Source organism: Orbicella franksi, chromosome 6 (genome assembly GCF_964199315.1).
Source record: "Orbicella franksi chromosome 6, jaOrbFran1.1, whole genome shotgun sequence".
Lineage (NCBI taxonomy): Eukaryota > Metazoa > Cnidaria > Anthozoa > Scleractinia > Merulinidae > Orbicella > Orbicella franksi.
In genome coordinates, this window is record NC_138150.1 from 23,273,440 (window position 1) to 23,295,625 (window position 22,186).

A 22,186-nucleotide genomic window follows, 5' to 3' on the forward strand; every position below is an offset into this window, starting at 1 on the left:
TTCTGACATACTGCAGCCACGATATCAATTCCCTGCAAATTATCAACCTCCCAGTTTTCTATCGCGAAGTGTTGAGACAGTGGCAAAGTTCAAAATACGCCTTTCGAGATTACCACTCTCCCCACTCTTCTGCAAGTATTGGTTTGAATGCAACACAACACGTGTTAAAAGACCTCCTTAATAACAACGGTGTTTTTTCCTTTAATCAAAACTATAACAAAATTCTCGAACGTGATTGGCTATAAGCCGGCCGGTTTGAGCATTAATTGGACAGTGTACGCGTCATGCTTGTAATTGGACAGTACGCGTCATTTTGCGCGCGCTGTTGTGGTGCACTTTGTTCAGTAAACTGCTGGGTTTTTCAGCATTCATAACGACGTTTTAAAATCGTTCAGCGTTCAATCGATGGTTTGTTCGTTTCTCGAATTTTGTCATAGTTTTGATTAATTGGTAACAGGACATCGTGTCGTCCAATTCAGTCTGTAATCATACTCGTAGTTAACCGAAATACGCTCCAGATTACCGAACAGTCGTCCTTTCCAACAAATCCGTGTATCAAATGATGTCTATAAGTTTTCCTTTTATCCAAGGACAATAGTAGCATGGACAATTTACCTATTTATGAAGATGTTAATATAAATAATTTTAAGACTATTGCTGTTGCAGCCATTAAATCTTTTGTATAATGTATATTCAGACGTCTTAACTTATCTCGACGAGATTATACTTAATCTGATTTATTTTATCTTTTACTAACTTATAATTTTTACTGTATATATTACGTGCTTTTATTATGTTATTTTCAACTCCTAGTATAGTTCCATTGTTTCAGGAGTATACTTATTAAAGATATTTAAAGGACTCCAGCTTCGCGGGTCGTCCGATTTTGTTAATCACTCGTATGATTACAGACCGAATTGGACTCCACTCAGTCCTATTACCATTATTAATCAATTTTCAAAACAATTTCAACTTAAAACCCCTTTCACCCTCCATTTTGGATTAATCAAGTCTATCCCAACCACATCAAATTGAGCAATAAAAAGAAACTTTTTCTTTGCAAACTTTCAACGACAAAAACAAAAATAGCGCAAACACAATTTCCACCAAAATGTATAGTCTGTTAAAAATATCTTTTCACCCCCCACCGCAGAGAGCAATCTTAAAACGTGGTTCAGTCAGGAAAACATTCAGTGAGTTTATGAACTACCATTCAAAATAAAGAATGACACAAAAATAACAATATTTCAATACAAGATTCTCACAACATTCTTATATTCCAACTAATGTTAGTCTCTTTAGAGTCAAAACACGTGATCATAATGTAAGCCCTCAAGGTTTGACTGACAGGCTCCATCGATCACGTGTTTACACTGGTTTTTAATGTCATCCATTTGGAGCGCATTTCAAAACTAGCGGGTTAGTAAAACTAAGGAAGCCGTCACTTTATCAAATAGCATGGTCTTATACGGAATCTTGAGACTATGGAACACATACAGTCTGAATAATACGCAAATTACTGCAAAATAGCTGCTTGCATGAAAAAACTTGGTCTACTTTAGCTACTTCCTAGCACTTCTAAACGAAAAAAAAGTTAATATACCGCGAGAAATTGCTATTGTAAATAAAATTACAATGTTTAATATAACATGGAAATATTTTGTTAACTTTTTCCTTTGTTTTTCTTCCTATTCCTGTGGTTTCCTTTTACCTTGCCTTTGTTAACTTATTAGTGTGCATATTTTTACTAATCCGTAGCGTCTCCTTAAGTAAATTATTGTCAATATGTAGCTGAAAATTACAAACTTTAAAGTACATAAATGTACACTATTTAATTACTGCGTACTTTGAACTGTAAATGTCAATGTCAAGTTAACTACTAATAAAATCTCAAAAAAAAAACCCAGTTCTTTTCGCAGCTAATTTTACCAACGGATGGTCACAGTCTATGAACTACTGGTACTCCTGAGTCCTAGTGCAGTTAAGTACTAAGTTATTGCATTGAAAGATCAGTGTTATAGTGGTGACTTGACTGCAAAACAGCCGTATTTTTTGCGAACGCGGGAACGCCCTACGGGCGTGGAGGCTCGCGCCCTTCACACGCGAGGATCGCCCTTATGGCGCTTCGCGCCTTCCGAAAACGTCAGAAAACGACTGTTTTGCAGTCTAAGTGGTGACATACTAAGTGAAGTCTTGAACACCACCATTATATTACACTTAAGGACCCTAAGGAGTTATAAATACAGTGCCATAGCAACGTGATAATGCTTATAAAATACGAGCTTACTTAGCGTGCTATAAGCATGTTATAGGACCATCCTACACTACTGTTGTAATGACAAACAAAAGAAAGTCTTCGCCAACAACTTTGAGGTCACTAATTTTTTTCGCGTTAAAACTTTCACCTGTTTTACAAACATACAAATCAGTCTGCTATAACATCCATTAAAAAATACAAATACAAATACTTTGTGTAAAAAATACAAATATACTAAAACTCTGGTAAAAAAGGAATATACTAAATTAAACTCCGTTTTAAAAAAATATAAATCTACTAACATGTTGATTAAACATTAACAAATCTACGGAAACTCTGTTCAGGTAAATATATCTATTAAAAGACGTCACAATTAATAATTTCATGTATATCCATATACACGGTTAAATAAAGAATAAAAAAGCACCGCACTGTCATGGATAGCCTACTTTTTACACGAATTGTTTTTTTCTGTCATGGCCTTATTTTTCCTAACATATCAAGCTCTAGCTGTTTCTAAATTTGAAACTTGACTTTCATGTAACCTCAGGTCTTTAAGTGTTTTTGGAGAAAAAAAACCGATCGAGGCCATTTTCTGTTAAAATACAAAAGTGCAACCTCAGGGTAGGGTATAATTATGAATGCAATGTTGCGCTTATACAACAAGCTGGAAAGTAGAGATTGAATTAATTCTAGGCTATGGGAATGGGTACCAACCACCACTGTCTGGCCTTGTAACTCAGTCGGCAGAGCAACGCTGATTTAATTTAGAGCCCCGCTAATGTCAAGGAATTTTCCTTTGCTTCAAGTGGTATTCATTTCCTCTCTAGAGCTAACGCTTACAAGGAATTACTTGGGCTTATTTGCCAGTACTTTAAGTCACCCTTCAGTTATATATCCTATAGCTTCCTATGATATACAAGTTGCCAAGAATTGTCCGCCATCTATTGTAAAAATGCGTCTCCTTGACAGTTTGTTGTGTAATAAAAAAAGTCTTCTCGCTCAATCTTGCAGAATATAGTCTTAGTTAATTAACTCACTGAGCTAACAGCCTCGTCGGTGAAGTACCATACAGTATTCCAGGTTATTTTACAGGATAATTGTTAACTGACAGATTACAGAAACTACCGTGAAAATCAACTGTGCGCTATGGAATTAAGATACTGTCAACTACTACTTCATTCTACAAACTAAATACACTGATACCTTGCGATATGCTATGGGAATTTGAAATTAATAACATTGAAATTGATATGTTTAACTATAGGGAAATTCATGAGAACCTATACTTAATGTTGTAGATTCCTAGTTCCTCTGCTCTCTGTCAACACAGAAAAACAATATATCCTGAAATCATTGTTGCGTGACTTTGAATGTTCCATTGCAGTAAATAACGAATTCACTGTTCTATTTCTCCCTGAGAAGCAAATACAGCTATCGGAGCAAAACTCTTCATAACCCTAAATATGTGAGTTCAAATTCTACACAAGTTACAAAAATTTCTCGCTAATTTTATCATAACATTGAGCATGAAAACACTAGCTGCTAATGTGCCGTCTTAAAAATGACGACAATATAAATATGAAGTAGAAGACTAAAGTGCTCCCCTGCTGAGTAGATACTTCACAGCTTCAGCTTCACCATAAGCTGTCGCGATCCTCAATGGAGTTTCACCATCGCTATCTTTTGAATTGATATCAAAACCACGTGACAGCATTGTCTCGATGATGGCGACATTACCACCATAGGAAGCCTTGTGCAGTAAGTTCCACCCATACTGGCCTTTCAAAGACGCATCTGCTCCCTTGTCTAAAAGATAGTTTACGGCCTCCATCTTGCCAGCGAAAGCCGCGACCATCAACGGAGTGTCACCATCACTGTCTTTTGAATTGATATCAAAACCGCGTGACAGCATTGTTTCGATGATGGCGACATTACCACCTTGGGAAGCCCCGTGCAGTAAGTTCCTTCCATATCGCCCTTTCAAAGACGCATCTGCTCCCTTGTCTAAAAGATAGTTTACGGCCTCCATCTTGCCAAACACAGCCGCGAGCATCAAGGGAGTGTTACCTTGACCATCTTTTGAATTGATATCAAAACCACGTGACAGCATTGTCTCGATGATGGCGACATTACCACCTTGGGAAGCCGTGTGCAGTGAGTTCCTTCCATACTGGCCTTTCAAAGACGCATCTGCTCCCTTGTCTAAAAGATAGTTTACGGCCTCCATCTTGCCAGCGAAAGCCGCGACCATCAACGGAGTGTCACCATCACTGTCTTTTGAATTGATATCAAAACCGCGTGACAGCATTGTTTCGATGATGGCGACATTACCACCTTCGGAAGCCTTGTGCAGTAAGTTGCACCCATACTGGCCTTTCAAAGACGCATCTGCTCCCTTGTCTAAAAGATAGTTTACGGCCTCCATCTTGCCAGTGAAAGCCGCGATCATCAAGGGAGTGTTACCTTGACCATCTTTTGAATTGATATCAAAACCACGTGACAGCATTGTCTCGATGATGGCGACATTACCACCTTCGGAAGCGTTGTGCAGTAACTTCCTTCCATACTGGCCTTTCAAAGACGCATCTGCTCCCTTGTCTAAAATATAGTTTACGGCCTCCATCTTGCCAGTGAAAGCCGCGATCATCAAGGGAGTGTTACCATTACTATCTTTTGAATTGATATCAAAACCACGTGACAGCATTGTCTCGATGATGGCGACATTACCACCATAGGAAGCCTTGTGCAGTAAGTTCCACCCATACTGGTCTTTCAAAGACGCATCTGCTCCCTTGTCTAAAAGATAGTGTACGGCCTCCATCTTGCCAGCGAAAGCCGCGACCATCAACGGAGTGTCACCATCACTGTCTTTTGAATTGATATCAAAACCGCGTGACAGCATTGTTTCGATGATGGCGACATTACCACCTTGGGAAGCGTTGTGCAGTAAGTTGCACCCATACTGGCCTTTCAAAGACGCATCTGCTCCTTTGTCTAAAAGATACTTTACGGCCTCCATCTTGCCAAACACAGCCGCGAGCATCAAGGGAGTGTCACCTTGACCATCTTTTGAATTGATATCAAAACCACGTGACAGCATTGTCTCGATGATGGCGACATTACCATCATAGGAAGCGTTGTGCAGTAAGTTCCTTCCATACTGGCCTTTCAAAGACGCATCTGCTCCCTTGTCTAAAAGATAGTTTACGGCCTCCATCTTGCCAAACACAGCCGCGAGCATCAAGGGAGTGTTACCTTGACCATCTTTTGAATTGATATCAAAACCACGTGACAGCATTGTCTCGATGATGGCGACATTACCACCTTGGGAAGCCGTGTGCAGTGAGTTCCTTCCATACTGGCCTTTCAAAGACGCATCTGCTCCCTTGTCTAAAAGATAGTTTACGGCCTCCATCTTGCCAAACACAGCCGCGAGCATCAAGGGAGTGTTACCTTGACCATCTTTTGAATTGATATCAAAACCACGTGACAGCATTGTCTCGATGATGGCGACATTACCACCTTGGGAAGCCGTGTGCAGTGAGTTCCTTCCATACTGGCCTTTCAAAGACGCATCTGCTCCCTTGTCTAAAAGATAGTGTACGGCGTCCATCTTGCCAGCGAAAGCCGCGACCATCAACGGAGTGTCACCATCACTGTCTTTTGAATTGATATCAAAACCGCGTGACAGCATTGTTTCGATGATGGCGACATTACCACCTTCGGAAGCCTTGTGCAGTAAGTTGCACCCATACTGGCCTTTCAAAGACGCATCTGCTCCCTTGTCTAAAAGATAGTTTACGGCCTCCATCTTGCCAGTGAAAGCCGCGATCATCAAGGGAGTGTTACCTTGACCATCTTTTGAATTGATATCAAAACCACGTGACAGCATTGTCTCGATGATGGCGACATTACCACCTTGGGAAGCCGTGTGCAGTGAGTTCCTTCCATACTGGTCTTTCAAAGACGCATCTGCTCCCTTGTCTAAAAGATAGTTTACGGCCTCCATCTTGCCAGCGAAAGCCGCGACCATCAACGGAGTGTTACCATCACTGTCTTTTGAATTGATATCAAAACCGCGTGACAGCATTGTTTCGATGATGGCGACATTACCACCTTCGGAAGCCTTGTGCAGTAAGTTGCACCCATACTGGCCTTTCAAAGACGCATCTGCTCCCTTGTCTAAAAGATAGTTTACGGCCTCCATCTTGCCAAACACAGCCGCGAGCATCAAGGGAGTGTTACCTTGACCATCTTTTGAATTGATATCAAAACCACGTGACAGCATTGTCTCGATGATGGCGACATTACCACCTTCGGAAGCGTTGTGCAGTAAGTTCCTTCCATACTGGCCTTTCAAAGACGCATCTGCTCCCTTGTCTAAAAGATAGTTTACGGCCTCCATCTTGCCAAACACAGCCGCGAGCATCAAGGGAGTGTTACCTTGACCATCTTTTGAATTGATATCAAAACCACGTGACAGCATTGTCTCGATGATGGCGACATTACCACCTTGAGAAGCCTTGTGCAGTAAGTTCCTTCCATACTGGTCTTTCAAAGACGCATCTGCTCCCTTGTCTAAAAGATAGTTTACGGCCTCCATCTTGCCAGTGAAAGCCGCGATCATCAAGGGAGTGTTACTATCACTATCTTTTGAATTGACATCAAGACCACGTGACAGCATTGTTTCGATAATGGCGACATTACCACTCTTTGAAGCAGAGTGTAGTAAGTTCTCTTCATTTTGATACTTGCCTTTCAAAGACGGATCTAGATGGTAGTTACAAAATATCAGATAATATCACTAATATAACTCTGTTTAAAATTCATACCTCACTTGTAGATAATTTATATAAAAAAACCAACCTCACCATTTTTTTTTTTTTTCATTTCTTACTTGATAATAATGTCAAGATGACGTTTTCTAGCGCTTTCTAGGGTTGCAACTAAATTTTTGCTGATTACACCCGTATTCATGTTACGTGTATGGCGGAAAACAGATGCTATTTAAACGGCTGAAACACCAGTTAAACTGTGAAATAGACAATTTTTCTTGGGGACATTGCATGTTTCCCAATTTACGGGATATATAATTCAAACGACTTGAGTGCAGTCAATCAGCTCTCAATAGTCTGATTAGTGACTTCAGGTTGAATTGGTCCGCATTCAAAACAGTCGCTTTAACTCTCACGGCATGACTTCTTGATACTCTCAACTTTAGTTTGATGTCAAATAAATCCATCTTTCCTGACTAAATTTGAGTTCCACGGTAGAGAAATCATTTGTGCTTAAATTTTCGAGAGATGGCATGCCAAAAAATAGTTGCTATGCGTGCAAGAATGAAAACGCGTGTAAAAACCATGCCAGGCCTAAATCAAGGTATGATTATGTGATATATGCACGTTTAAAATTTTCAATAAACAAGTCCACCACTTTTGCATGAGGATTTGTTCAGTACCCGAAAACGCTTCTCGGGCTCCTCCTGATGTGTAGCCTCGATTACCAGTTGCTGTTCGGGAAAGGAACCCGGGCTCTTCCCCCTTGGGGAGGACACTCGGGGACCAGACCCGAGAGAATGGCGGAAATCGAGACTAGGCGTAACGAGACATGATGACTAAGCTTAAATATGGTTCACCACAGAAAAACACCTATTGCTGACCCCCTATTATGTCAACAAATCTTACTAGCTCCACGCTTCTATATTAATTCCTATTTTTCAGGGGCCTAATGGTGGCATTCTGAACATATGCACGCAAGGTATCATTGAATCTCTCCTCTTGAACCAGGGTTCAGTAGAGAGTAGAAATTAACAGAGAGTTCAGGGACTAGACTAGGGAAAGCATGAATATATTGTAAATTGACAATAAAAATCAGCCAATGATCATGCAAGAAATTTAACAGCTACGGGAAAAATAAAATTAGAAAATGCCTTAAGTATGTAACTGTATTAAGTAGCATTACACTGCACTGTAATTATTTATTTAGCATATTGTTCCGAAGAACAAGTTAAGTTCAAATTTAGGGACAACATTATTATAGTTTGCCATTCATGTAGACTACTGCTATCTACAGCCTACGTAAAGGAAATGATCGCCAGGACAATTTTGCGCTCATTCCCAACAACCGTACTTAGTGTGCATTTCATTTTTGATTGACCTCATTCTGGAATAAAAGTAAAGGAATTACGCCGTGTCTGTTTGTCTATATGATTCAGCTACTACATGTATCATCCCAATTCTGGTATAAACGGAACGTATTCCAAACATCCGGGTATACAGCGGGTGCCCCATATGGTGCATGACATCTGTAATCGTTATCCGGTGTTCAGATTTGTGGTTAATTTCTTGTTGGTTTTTTAACTCTTTTCTTTGTGGTCATTTCACATTTTATTATACCAGCGCTTAAATTTTCTAAATTTAAGATTAGCATTGTATAAATGAAGGTATAAAGACGCTTTGCACACATCAGTGGCGGATCCAGACCTTGAGCAAGACGGGGGGTGGGGGGTGGTGAGGGCTTTTTTCCAAAACACACACAATTCTGTAAAATATGAAGTAATATGAAAATGTCAAATAACCCTGCCAAATATGAATTACTAATGAAACAATACTTGCGCTCAATCCTGGACATAAGAGCACTGGATATGACGTCCACTCACCTTCATAAGCTACTTGGAAGTTTTCTCAATCTACTTCTAATTTTCGGAAGAATCTTACAGGAGAGCTGAATATTGAAACAATCCGGAATAATGATGATACTGCCTATTCAAATTGCAGCCTTTTGTAAAGCAACAAATAAAAATGGTGGCTGCTTCATTTGATAAAAGGGACGCAATATTCTTTTGGAATGATCCAGATCAGGATCAATGATCCAAGACAGGGTTCACTCAGAAAATTGCTCCCTTTTCAAGGACCAAGTATTGTTTTTCTCCCAGAGTCTAGTCTTAAAGTCACATTTGGCAGGTGTTCATAGAGTAACACAGCATGATAATGGTTTTCATTCAAGCTTTATACAAAGATACCTTTGTGGATAACTTTGTGGAGTCAAAAAATGGAAAGTATTTTAGCCGGGAAATATGGACATCGAAATCTTAAAAGCAACGATGCTAAAATCAAAATCTTTTAAGCTATATGATGCTTAAAAGCCAAAATGCTAATCGATCCTGGACAAATCTTTTAACATCTTTTAAAATGTCACCCAGAGGAAGAATACAACAGGGAATGCTGTATTATCTCGAAGCTAGTAAGGTAAGCATGTCTGACGGCAGAAATAATTCATATTGAGAAGATTGTCACATGAAAGTCTCCAAAAAGTCTTGAATATGAACAATAGAAGCTAACAAAGCATTTCCCGAAGGTGATAATGAAATTTTTAAGACAGGAAACGTACTGGAGAATTGAGGAGAATTCAAATGCTGTATCTGCTATTATTACAGCACCACATGTAACAATGGGCATAACGAAATGATGTAAACGAACTCATTGATGAAAGGAAATACAAAAAAAGAAATCAGTCATTCAAAAATTCAATCTCTAAGAATTTTTTTCCGATCTGTTAATTTTCTTTTCAGTTCTAAATTTTCAATGGCTTCTGTCCACCTTCATCAGAGTTGCAATGTTAAAGTTCATTACTGCTTGTGCTACAACCCCGCTTGCTGTCGTGTTATTGATTTTCTAAATCAACAGTAAGTAGGCAAAAAAAATCTTAGAGAATCTCTATCTGTGATTGCAACACTGGAAGTAGTATTTTTAGTGACATCAAAAAGTCAATATTTACATGATTTCTCTGTCATACTAGAAAAATATACACAGTTGCAGTAGAAAAAGAGGTAGTTAGGTGCCTGAGCTTTACACGTGTTGTTACCCCAGTACAGACAATCAAAAGAAATTTATATCGGAAAGCCCTCAAGCAAATCTGATGCAGACCAATTAAACCTACATCAATATACATTATTGATTTTAATTTTGTGATCCACTAATAGAGTTTGATACATGTACTCACAAATGGTCTAGGTTTAAGCCTTTGCTAACCTTTATACAGAAGAAAACAGCTTAGTGCATCACTGAAGGAGAATCCATCCAAGTATTAAATTATTCCAGAAATTGAATTATTGTTTAAGGGGTTTTATTGAGGTATTTAACATCAGAATGGCTACTCTGGAATAATCTGGAATATACTCTTATTCCAGAACAAGGTCAATCAAGCACCCCCCTAAACAGCTTTGTTGCTCTTCTGCACCAAGATCACTGCACACATCATTACAAAGTCAGCATGTATTGAACAGAAAGAAACACAAACCTTTTGGTCCAGCTGTTGCTAAATCTCCTTTTCTGTCACTGTCTGCTTTTGTGTAATCTGAAGAACATGGTGAAGCTGTATCTCCATTTGTTTCTGATGAGAAGGAGAGATCTCATTACATGGCTACATGCTTCATTAAAGTGGATAGGAATTGACATGACTTCAAGCAGGGGTTTGAGTGAGGTTTTTTATCAGAAGGGCATCAGGGTATGATATTTGGGCAGAAAATTACTTAACGTGGTCTTTATTTAATAATGGCCTTTATTAAAAATAGAATTCAAAACGACCATTACAATTAACAATAAAAAGATGTAAATAAAAATGGGGTATAAATACAACCTACCTAGGAACAAAGAAATGGTTTAAATAATAAATAATAATCAATCTTTATTTACACTCACTCTTGCTAAAGAAAAAATTACAATTTCAATGAAAATATGAAAAGTAAAAATTAGAGTACTAGCTGCCTGGAATAACCATAGGGGCTAGCGGAGCCAGGCAGCCAGTTGACATCAGCATTCAATAGAAAGAAAATACAGGTCAGCAAGAAAACTTGAGCACAAATGCACACACAAGAAGAAAAAAAAAGAAGAGGAAAAATGCTATTTCTATGCTATGAAGGAAGTCTAAAATAGTTTAAGTTATATATCAATACAAAACATGAAAATGAAGAGGAAAATAAAATAAAATGAAGAGGATTATTAAATAAAATCTAAGGTGGGTTAGAGCATTTGAAAATGTGCTGAATAGAAAACACTTGACCCACCCCTACCATTTGGCACAAAACAGAGTGACCCACCCCTCAATGAAGGTGAAAAATTACATGACCCACCCGCTATAAAACATGATATTTTTGGTTGCATAATCCAACAAAGTCACATAAATGTTTGTGTATTAACTTGTGGTGAAATTTTAGATTTTAGACATATTTCTTTACAATAATACTAAAGGATCTAAAAATAATATTGTTTTCCTTTGCTCTTGCAACTTTCAAGTCATGTCTGTAAACTGCACAAAAAACTTGACAACAACCCCTTGCATTCTCCACCTCTGGCCTCGCTTCCCATGGAATAGTGATCCATCTAGAGAAAGGTTGTAGTGAGTCCTGGGACTCACACAGCCAACAAACCAACCTAGTACCCAGGGTCTCTCATATCACTCCAGGGGCTGGGAAGATCAGAGACCCTGGGAACGAGGTTGCCAGCAGACTTTGAGTGTGAGTCTCAGATCCACGAACATAAGTCCCGTACCCTTGTGGATAAATAGCATGTAGACACAAGTTGGCCAGTTGGTGTCCTGGGAGACTAACATGGCGAAAGAGCATAGTCAGTCGGAAAATTTCTGCACTGGGACTCCTGCTTGCTCATTCTGTTAGACTTCTTCCTTTTCGTACAGATTCACATCTTGCAAGTTACATTTTATATAAAGACACAAAACAGGAATGAGAAGTTTTTGATTTTATATCATAATAATATTGACTTGATGCATACAAAATTTATATGTGTGGCCAACTGTTCCATTAGCATCAAGACTTTGATTGTAAAAAAAATATAAATGTGCACCAATTTGTGTTATAAAATAGGATGACCCACCCCATGGGTAGCTAAAAACTGAATGACCCTACAAGCATACATGCACACACCCACACACAAATAATAACACATTAATTTTATTGATCTAACTGAGTACAGTATGGTTAATTAAGGTTATGAAAAAAAAACACTGAATGACCCACCCCTTACCAAGGGCAAAAAAGCTGATGACCCACCCCCTCTCTGCTCTGCAGGGGTTTCACTAACAGTTTCAGCAGGAGGGCAACTGGTTTTCACAGGCAGGCAAATATTTTTGAACTGAACGTCTTTATAAGAAAAACATTCCTCTAAATGGTCAAACCAGGTGGGCAAAATCATCCTCACAGCCTGTAAATTTGGCCAGTGCCTGGCACTTAATAAAACCCCTGGCTCTTACTGACCCCCCCCCCCCCACCGCCCTCCCCCCCCCCTCCCACACCAACATTTTTTGACCGGCCCCTAACATGCAGTAGAACGACAACATGGTCTAGAGCTCTAACAATTTTAGTGCATGTGAGTATTATATTCTTCCTTGAGGACCCAATAGAGCAGAAAGAACAGCCCCACAAGAGGGCGACATGAGGGGGGGTTCTGAAAACCGCAACGCCGCCAAAAAAATTAACGAACACCGCATCACTGGAAGAAAAGTCCGTCACCGCAACACGTATTTTTAGCGCCATGATTTGTTCATCTACACTTAAAATAATACTTTTATACCTCAACAATTTTCCACAAAATAAACACACCACAATGCTTTTTATTGCGCATATGTCGATACGGCTGAGGCCTTTGTATCAGTTTTCTTGCTGTTGTGAAGAAACCTTGTGCAAAGCAAGGAAGCGGACGAAGAAAAAAGAGAGGAGCCTCGAGAGACGGCCTTTATCCCAGATCCCTCTCTTATTTTACTTTGCTCACTTTTGTTGGAGTATAAACCTACTGACTGAAGCCCTATCTTGACTGAAAGTATTGCTTTCCGGAGCTTGCTACGTTTGCGTTTGATATCGATAATCGTTTGAAAAATTAAAATAGTGGGTTAAAAAAGTCGCAGGACCTTGGAGCGGGTATAGACCGGTATCAGAATGACCTCTAGACGAAGCCGAATAGAAAATGGAAAAAAATAACCAACATGTGTAATTTACAAAGCTGCCTTAGCTTACAAAGCCTTCTTTCTTCCCTGCCGACGAGACATCTGAATGTGTTGGGGTAGGTAGTTTTCGCTATCTTTTCCTTTTTTCATAGAAAAAAGCTGCACAGTCAGTAATAAATTATATTCGGCCTTGGCGTTTCCAGAATTTCCAAGATTGTTTCTGTCCCAATAAAGCAGAAAGAACAGCGCCAAAACTTCTCACTACTTTTTTCCACAACATTGAGTGATTAAAAAGTCTGCAAATGATCCCTAATCATCAACAGAGTGTCACCATGACTATCTTTTGAATTGATATCAGACAAGGTGACAGCATTGTCTTAAAAAGGGCAACATTACCAACCCATGAAGCATTGTCTAGTAAGTTCCTTCCAGCACGCTTTTCAAAGATGGAGATGCTCTCTTGTCTTTAAGAAAGTTAATTGCTTCTATCTCAGGTGTGTTTTTATATGCTAATAAAAACTGATACTGATTTCATTATCTGCTGTTGTCAACATGAAGCAGCCTTTTTGAAAATGGGTCATTTTGCTTCTTGTAAAAAAAATTCCTCTTCTCCTCACCTCGCCCCCGTAAATTATAAGACAATGTATGAAGCAGGCATGGATAAAGCATTAATGAAGCATGGATAAAGCATGAATAAAGCATGGATAATGCATGGACAAAGCATGGATAAATCGTGGATAAAGCATGGATAAAGCATGAATAAAGCATGGAGAAAGCATGGAGAAAGCATGGATAAAGCATGGATAAAGCATGGTAAGGCATGGATAAAGCATTGATGAACATTGATAAAGCACGGATAAAGCATGGATCAAGCATGGATAAAGCATGGATAAAGCATGGATAAAGCGGGGTTCCGCGTGGTTACAGAAATAGCACAAATTACCTGTTGCTTTATCATTCTCACTCTCGTCCTTTTTGTCCGCAAAGTGGGTCACATGTCTTTCTGCCAGTACAGCTCCATTTTTACAAGAATCTTTGAGGATATAAAGTTGAGATAGTGTGATGGTCATTCTTCATGTCATGGGCAATGTATACCGACTTATTTAATGTTAATAACATTTCATTAATCAAGCTAACTGACCACTGATTTATTCAATAACAACTTCATTGCTAAGTGGAGGTTGGGTGCCTGAGACATCCAGGGGCTTCCACTATTGGCAGCCAGCTCCTAGATGGAGACTGCTCCGATGGCTGGCAAATCCTGGAAACCGAGCCATAATCACACCCCACATGGAAGGGAAGACATCTGACAAACTGAATTAACAGTAGAAAGAGGGAGGGAAGGGAGGGGGAATGCTTGAAGATGTGCTCCTATGCAAAACAACTTTTACTGTTAACGCTATTGCTGTGAAGGCTGCCAACACATCTCAGTCCAAGAGCACATGGAGTCCTGGTGTATGCACATATAGGTGGAGAAACACCGCTGTCCACCACAGGAATGGAGGTGCTCTTTGTTGTTAACTCCGTTAAATTGCATTTAACTGCTTTTACAATCTGGTCACACTATCTTGTGGGAATCGTCTACAATGTTACGTACCAGCACAAGTTGGCGGAACTGATGCCTCTTAGAGGCTTGGGAAATTAACATGTGCAAAACTCCACTCAACCGCGACAAAGGCATGTACCTGTCCCAAGAGTAGAGAGCCTTGACTCTATTGGACACGAACTAATTTCCTAATATATTCAGTTTTTAACAGCGACTTCGCGATCTTTAATAAACTTGTCACTTCATTACATTTTTTATTACCCCTGAAGAGGGCTTACGCTAGGGTTTTTAAGATTTTTAATAGCTTTTCTTAACCAGCTGTAACATTTTTATATTAATCATGGAACCACCTGGTTACAAATTGAAGGGGTGAGTGCAAAACCATGCTAAATGACGATTCGGGTGAAAAAAAAAATTTTTCGCGAAAGGGCTTGAATTTTCGCATGTGGTCTTCAATGTAACAGAAAAACCTGGTCCTGTATTTTTCCCGCTGGTTTTTGCTTCGTTTATAAAGGCGCCGCTAGGAAAACCGAGTGGTTTTTTTGCATACGCAATATCTCGAAAACGAAGCAAAGCTTAGCAGAAAAACTACGGGACATTGCTAAACATACCTAAACAAAACTGCATGCGAAATTTGGAGCGTTTTCGACAAAGTTCACTTTTGATTAAAATACCTAACGCCCTTTACCCGCCGAGGCCTTCAATGTTTAAATAAACGAAGCCGGGCCTTTGTTATGATAAACAGAGCCGATCCTTTGTTGCAATAGCCGAGCCAAGCCTTTCTTATAAGTGGAAGTCTCGCCTCGGTTTATCATAACAAAGGATCAGCCCGCCGCGACCGCTAGGACTTTGATTTCACTCAGAAAGCAGCAAAATGTCAATTTCACGCAACGTATAAGCTCAAAAATGTTGATTTTAGGTCAAAAAAGGTTTACATGTTGATTTCACGTTAACGTGTGACGGCAAGGAGGGTGATTTCTCTTAGAAACCGGCAAAATGTCAATTTCACGCAACGTATAAGCTCAATGATGTTGATTTCAGGTCTAAATAGGTTTATATGTTGATTTCACGTTAACGCTTGACGGCAAGGATGTTAATTTCACTTAGAAACCAGCAAAATGTCAATTTCACGCAGCGCATAAGCTCAATGATGTTGATTTCAGGTCTAAATAGGTTTATATGTTGATTTCACGTTAACGCGTGATGGGAAGGATGTTGGTTTCACTTAGAAACCAGCAAAATGCCAATTTCACACAGCGCATAAGCTCAATGATGTTGATTTCAGGTCTAAATAGGTTAAAATGTTGATTTGACGTTAACGCGTGACGGCAAGGATGTTAATTTCACTTAGAAAACAGCCAAATGGTAATTTTACGCAACATATAAGCTCAATGATGTTGATTTCAAGTCTAAATAGGTTAAAATGTTGATTTGACGTTAACGCGTGACGGCAAGGATGTTAATTTCACTTAGAAAACAGCAAAATGGTAATTTTACGCAACGTATAAGCGCAATGATGTTGATTTCAAGTCTAAATAGGTTAAAATGTTGATTTGACGTAAACGCGTGACGGCAAGGATGTTGGCTTCACTTAGAAAACAGCAAAATGGCAGGGGCCCATGATGGGCTCCTGAAAATGGTAATTTCATGCAAGGTATAAGCTCAAAAATGTTGATTTCAGGTTAAAAAAGGTGTAAATAAAAATAAAATAAAACAAATAAACATTTCAATAAGCACTTTTCCAAATACGGCAACATCTTAAATGGCTAAAAATCACGAGATAAATACATAGTTTTCGACAAACGCGATCGTAGCTTTATGTCACGCACCGCCATAACTTCGAAGTTCAAAATGCGCTGGTACCTCTTATGCCTGATCAGGATAACAACTTTGGTGGCTGTTTAGTTTTGGATTTAAGAATTAGATGACTTCACGTGAATACGCTCTATAAATAGGGCTGACAGATTAACAGATTAACCCTTCTGCGCAACGTACGGGTCTCCATACATCTGCATGTCCGCTGATCCCAGAAGCTCAAAACACTACAAATCATGCGGATTTGAAATAAAATCAACGCAACCTGGATCACCGATCTATGTTACAATCGATGGCTCTAGTTACCAGTTCGAGAAACGTTCACAGAACGTGATCACAATCCATGCCGGGAAGGGTCTTTACACCTCGTGCGCGGGAAAACATGGCGGTCGATACAAGACAAATTTTATCACTCTAAAACCAGTTCTCGCTTTCCAACCTTTGACGCTAGCAACGCTTGGCAATTGGGCCACGACTCACCAGAGGGTATTTTATCTTGGGCAAGAACTGCTCTTGGACTTTGCTGCCTGGCTCGATCTGACTTCGGTACTTCGGTACATCGGTACGGTCGGTACATCGGTACAGCGGGTACACTCAGTACGGTACAATCGTTACGGTACGGCGCGGTACGGTACGGTACAGTACATCGGTACATCGGTATATCGGTACAGCGGGTACACTCAGTACGGTACAATCGTTACGGTACGGCGCGGTACGGTACGGTACAGTACATCGGTACATCGGTATATCGGTACAGCGGGTACACTCAGTACGGTACAATCGTTACGGTACGGCGCGGTACGGTACGGTACAGTACATCGGTACATCGGTATATCGGTACAGCGGGTACACTCAGTACGGTACAATCGTTACGGTACGGTACGGTACAGTACATCGGTACATCGGTATATCGGTACAGCGGGTACACTCAGTACGGTACAATCGTTACGGTACGGCGCGGTACGGTACGGTACAGTACATCGGTACATCGGTATATCGGTACAGCGGGTACACTCAGTACGGTACAATCGTTACGGTACGGCGCGGTACGGTACGGTACAGTACATCGGTACATCGGTATATCGGTACAGCGGGTACACTCAGTACGGGACAATCGGTACGGACGGTACGGTCGGTACATCGGTACAGTGGGTACACTAAGTACTGTACATCGGTACAGTCGGTAGAGTCAGTAAAGTACAATCGGTACAGCACGGTACTGCCAATATTGTCGGTACAATGAGTATAGTAGGTGAGGTGAATACAGTACATGTGCTAGATTCAGAACAAACGGAAAATTCAATACAGTTGGAACATAAAGAAAGAGCCGTCGATACAGTAGGTACAGTCGACGAGGTTGAATCCTCACATTTTGAATGTTTACATACACCCTGTGGAACCCAAAGTGCTACGTACGGACAGCTTTTACAAAAGGATTGTGTAAACGTTTATTGCAAAAAAGCCACTTCTTTGTGATCCAAAACCGCCTTTAACATGTGAATGAAAGAATTACCTACAAACGAGATTTGCAACAGAGGACATGAACGCTTACATACGTCATAGCTATTGTTCCTGCGCAACGGCCAATAGGAGCACGCCTTTGGACGGCTGCAGGCCTGCTCGAGCGGAGACTTCGAACACCGATAACACGATTACGGTATATCAGCTGCCTTCGAAGTTTCAGAACATATTTTGATTCTTTAAAACGTGCTGATGACTTACAGGTTTATCGAGACTTTATGACGCCTCTCAACCACCAGGCAGGCGTACAAGGTACTTTAAAACAATGCTTAAGATATTAGTTGGCAGAGCTCTAATGCGGCACATCTCTTTTTTGTTGGATGTATTTCGTTTGACGCTCGATCGATTCACGTGTTGTGTTCACGTCGCAATAACCGATGTAAACAATCTGTTCCCAGATTTCCGCTCTATGTATGCTGTGAGATCAACCTCGTTTCCAGGGTCTCTCATCTTACCGCCCCCTCTTCGCTCGCTCCAGGGGGCGGTAAGATGAGAGACCCTGGGAACGAGGTTGCTGTGAGATTTGATTTTGACTTCATACACTATAAACAGTCTGCCTGTTTGCTGTTCAACAAATAAACTCCTAAAGACATGGCTAGGAAAAGCCAAGTATTTTTGCATACATTATAACTCGAAAACAAAGCAAAAACCAGCGACAAAAATACAGGGGCGCGTTTTTCTATTAAATTGAAGACCACATGCAAAAATTCAAGCCCTTTCACGAAAATTTTTTTTTCCCCCAAATCGTCACTTAGCATGGTTTTGCACTCACCCCTTCAATTAGTTTTTTAAAATAACTGCTTTTATTTTCACAATTGCGTGACAAACAAGAAGTATTTAACTACCAAATTATCACTCAATAAGCAGTGTTCGTGACCTGTTTCCACCATCAATCGTAGTTTACAAACATTTTGGTTAAGTTATAATTGCAACAGAGTTTTCATGTTATTAGGTCAAAATTATCACTAAAACTGGTTTTGAAGTAAAGGTAAAAAAGGAAAGCCTCTTAAGCCCAACTGGGGCCATAGCTCTGACTTCTGTACCATGGAGTACACTGTAGCTATAGGAGTGTTGCTTATAGGAGTCTATCTCAGATCCTGTCAGGTTAATTATCCTGTCAGGTTGCCTCAGCAATTTGTGGGTACCCATTGATATTACCCAGTGGAGAGAGGGACTGTGAGAGTACAGAGTTCTTTCCCAAGAACACCACACAGTCACAATGACCCTAGCCAGAGTTGCTCAATTCTGAGTTCAGTGCACTAACAATTTTAGCCCCTGCATCTCCCAAAAATTAATGATTGCAAAAACACATATAAAAAGAGAATTCTTAACTAGGGACTTTAAAATAAAGAAACAACAATCATAAAATGGAAAATTAGAAAAAATTATATCTAGATTTAAAACAGTCAGATAAAAAGTTAGACACAAATTGAGTCTTCTTGAGTAGTTAAATCATAGTTCCCTTAATGAAAAGCATTTCAAGCCCTACTCGCTTCTGCAGGCAGAAAGATATTTTCTCAGTTCTGCTCTCCAAGGTTTGTTTTCTGCTTGAGCAATCCAAAGTTGTTTTAAGAGTGATAGACTCTCCCCTCCCCTCCCCTCCCCACCCCCCATTGCCCTGTCTACTTAAATGGGCGTAACCTAGCCTGTGAACAGGCCCTAACACTCACCTCCATACCCCGAATCACACAATTTTAAAATAGAACAAACTTTCACAAAATCTGACTGAGACTTTAGTGATGTGGTGCCTTTTTGGTTTACAACTTCCTAGTATATTTTTTCAGATTTTCAGGGCCGTGATTGTTCAACCACTCAATAAGCGTTAAATCACGCAGGACCCATGGGTTCATAATCTGTTTGAAATGCAAAGACTACAAACAAAACTGGTTAATTCGTTAGAAAATCCATATATGTTAAAGTTCTTTGTAATAGTTGGCTATAAAAGACTGTTTCAGTTTATCAATATTTAGTGCATTTTTGGGTAACTTTACACTCTACACTGATACGTAAACCCACAGCTAGACAGTCCTTTCATCAGTCATTCGTGTATTTAAGCAATAAACCACTCTTTTTCTGGGTTTACCAGCACAATAAACCACCCAGGATGTTGGGAGAGCTTGTAAATCATGAGTCGTAAGCTGAAGACAACTCAATGCATCACTGAAAGAGAATCCATCCAGGATTAAATTATTCCAGAAATGGAATTATCATTTTATTAAGGTATGGCCAGAATGGCTATTCTGGAATAATCTGCAGTAGTTTCTCATTCCAGGGCAAGGTCAATCAAACACTCCCCTAAACAATTTGTTGCTCTTCAGTGCACCATGATCAGTACACATGTCCATTACAAAGTCAACAATGTATTGTACATGAAGATACACAAACCTCTTGGTCCAGCTGTTGCTAAATCTCCTTTTCTGTCACTGTCCGCTTCCGTGTAATCTGAAGAAGATGGTGAGGCTGAATCTCCATTTGCATCTGATGAGAAGAAGAGATCTTATTACATGGCTGCTTGTTGATCATTACAGTGGATAGGAATTGACATGACTTAAAGCAGGGGTTTCAGTGAGGCTTTTCAAAAACACCTGCATCACATGACCAAACTTTTAACTGCACGCTGACTAATTAAGTTGCCTAATTATGGTACTTGGAATACTAGGGAAGAGAAAAGAGGAGAGAATTAGAATTAAAGAATTAACTTAGGGTATGGGGCTGGTTTCACCTATGACCATCTGGCCTTGTAGCTCAGTGGGCAGAATAACAATTTAATTCTAATTCAGAGGCCACCAATGTCAAAATATTAAATCCCTTTGTCTCAAATGGGCCTCATTTCCTTTCTAGAGCTAATGTTCAGAGGGAAATACTTGCGTTTATTTTCCAGCACTTTAAATATTTACTCTCTTTTATAAATTCTCTACCTAGCTTCCTATGATATACAATTATAGCCAAGAATTGTCTTCATTTTGCTGTAAAAATACATCTCTTTGACAGTTTGTGGAATAATAAAACAACAGTTATCTCACTCAATCTTGCAGAATATAGTTTCAGTTTAGCCTACTCTGCCCACAACCTCGTTGGCAAAGTATCACACAGTATTCCACGTGATTTGACAAGATAATAATTGTTGAATAACATTTTTCATGAAAATCAACTGGGTTCTATGGAATTAAGATACCTTCAGTTACTTCTCCATGCTACATGCTAAATATGCTCGTCTAATATATAGCTTGTGATCTTTTAGGGATTTGGAATTTATCACTGAAATAAATACATTTGTTGAGGAACATAGCATAACATCAATCCATGAAAGCCTATACTTAACGTTGTAGATCTCTAGTACTTCTGCTCCCTGTGAGCACGGGAAAAGCAGATATCCTGAAGTCGTGATTGTGTGAACTCTATGTATTCCATGATTGATTAAGGGCCCATTAACTGAACTTTCTGAGCCATTGCTAAGGAAAAGTTATTCTCATATTACCTCATCATTTTTAGTTAGTTTAGAGTTATTTCATGCGTTTAAATTTTTCATGATCAGTAACACTGGTGATGATGTCATCAGGCCAAGTCCATGGTCACATGACTAATACTGATAAAATGTAAAGGCTCCCAGGCAAATCACTTTATCAGGAGTTTTTTCATTGATTTAATATTTTAATTTAAATCCTTATTACGCTATGATTTTGTTTCTTTTCTAAAATGTCAGATTTTGAGAGAATTTCAAAATATTGAAAAATTCATAATTTTCTGAAAAAAGCATGATTTCGAAAAAGGAATGCATAGCTATGTTTGCAACATTGGCTTTAATCGAAATTCATCGAAAAAGGCTGGATTTAATGAAAACTGCATTTCCTTTAGCATTTAAAGATAAACAGAATGCAATGCATGCAGAAGCAATGATGTTTAAAAATTGTTCCTAGAAGATTGGAACATAAGCAGACAAACTGATCCTTAAACTTCTGTGTTAGAAATTTTAGGGGTTTACATTTAGGGTAGTCTATTGGTGGTTCATTCAAGTAGTTCATGTACCAGGTCCATCTTGTTAGTCCATGTGCTAGGGGGTCAGCGAAATGTACCAACCCAAAAGATTA

At 39.5% G+C, this 22,186-nt stretch overlaps 3 protein-coding genes across 3 annotated transcripts in view; 1 reads left to right on the forward strand and 2 right to left on the reverse strand.

Moving 5' to 3' along the window:
* Window positions 1-18,593, forward strand: part of LOC145491379 (uncharacterized) — a 130,827-nt gene extending 112,234 nt beyond the window's left edge. The window contains exon 2 of the mRNA XM_081470565.1: window positions 16,058-18,593. Within this exon, the coding sequence (XP_081326691.1) occupies window positions 16,776-17,738 (963 nt within the window). The 5' untranslated portion in view covers window positions 16,058-16,775 and the 3' untranslated portion in view covers window positions 17,739-18,593. The remainder of the gene's footprint in view (window positions 1-16,057) is intronic.
* The window catches only part of LOC145491344 (uncharacterized), a 515,242-nt gene that overhangs the window by 280,685 nt on the left and 212,371 nt on the right, over window positions 1-22,186 (reverse strand). Inside the window, exons 15-17 of the mRNA XM_081470516.1 lie at window positions 20,484-20,576; window positions 14,160-14,249; window positions 10,559-10,651 (exon numbers count right to left, since the gene is read on the reverse strand). Of these exons, the coding sequence (XP_081326642.1) occupies window positions 10,559-10,651; window positions 14,160-14,249; window positions 20,484-20,576 (276 nt within the window). The remainder of the gene's footprint in view (window positions 1-10,558; window positions 10,652-14,159; window positions 14,250-20,483; window positions 20,577-22,186) is intronic.
* Window positions 1,898-22,186, reverse strand: part of LOC145491351 (uncharacterized) — a 122,422-nt gene continuing 102,133 nt past the window's right edge. The window contains exon 2 of the mRNA XM_081470528.1: window positions 1,898-6,772. Coding sequence (XP_081326654.1) covers window positions 3,852-6,772 — 2,921 coding nt within the window. The 3' untranslated portion in view covers window positions 1,898-3,851. The remainder of the gene's footprint in view (window positions 6,773-22,186) is intronic.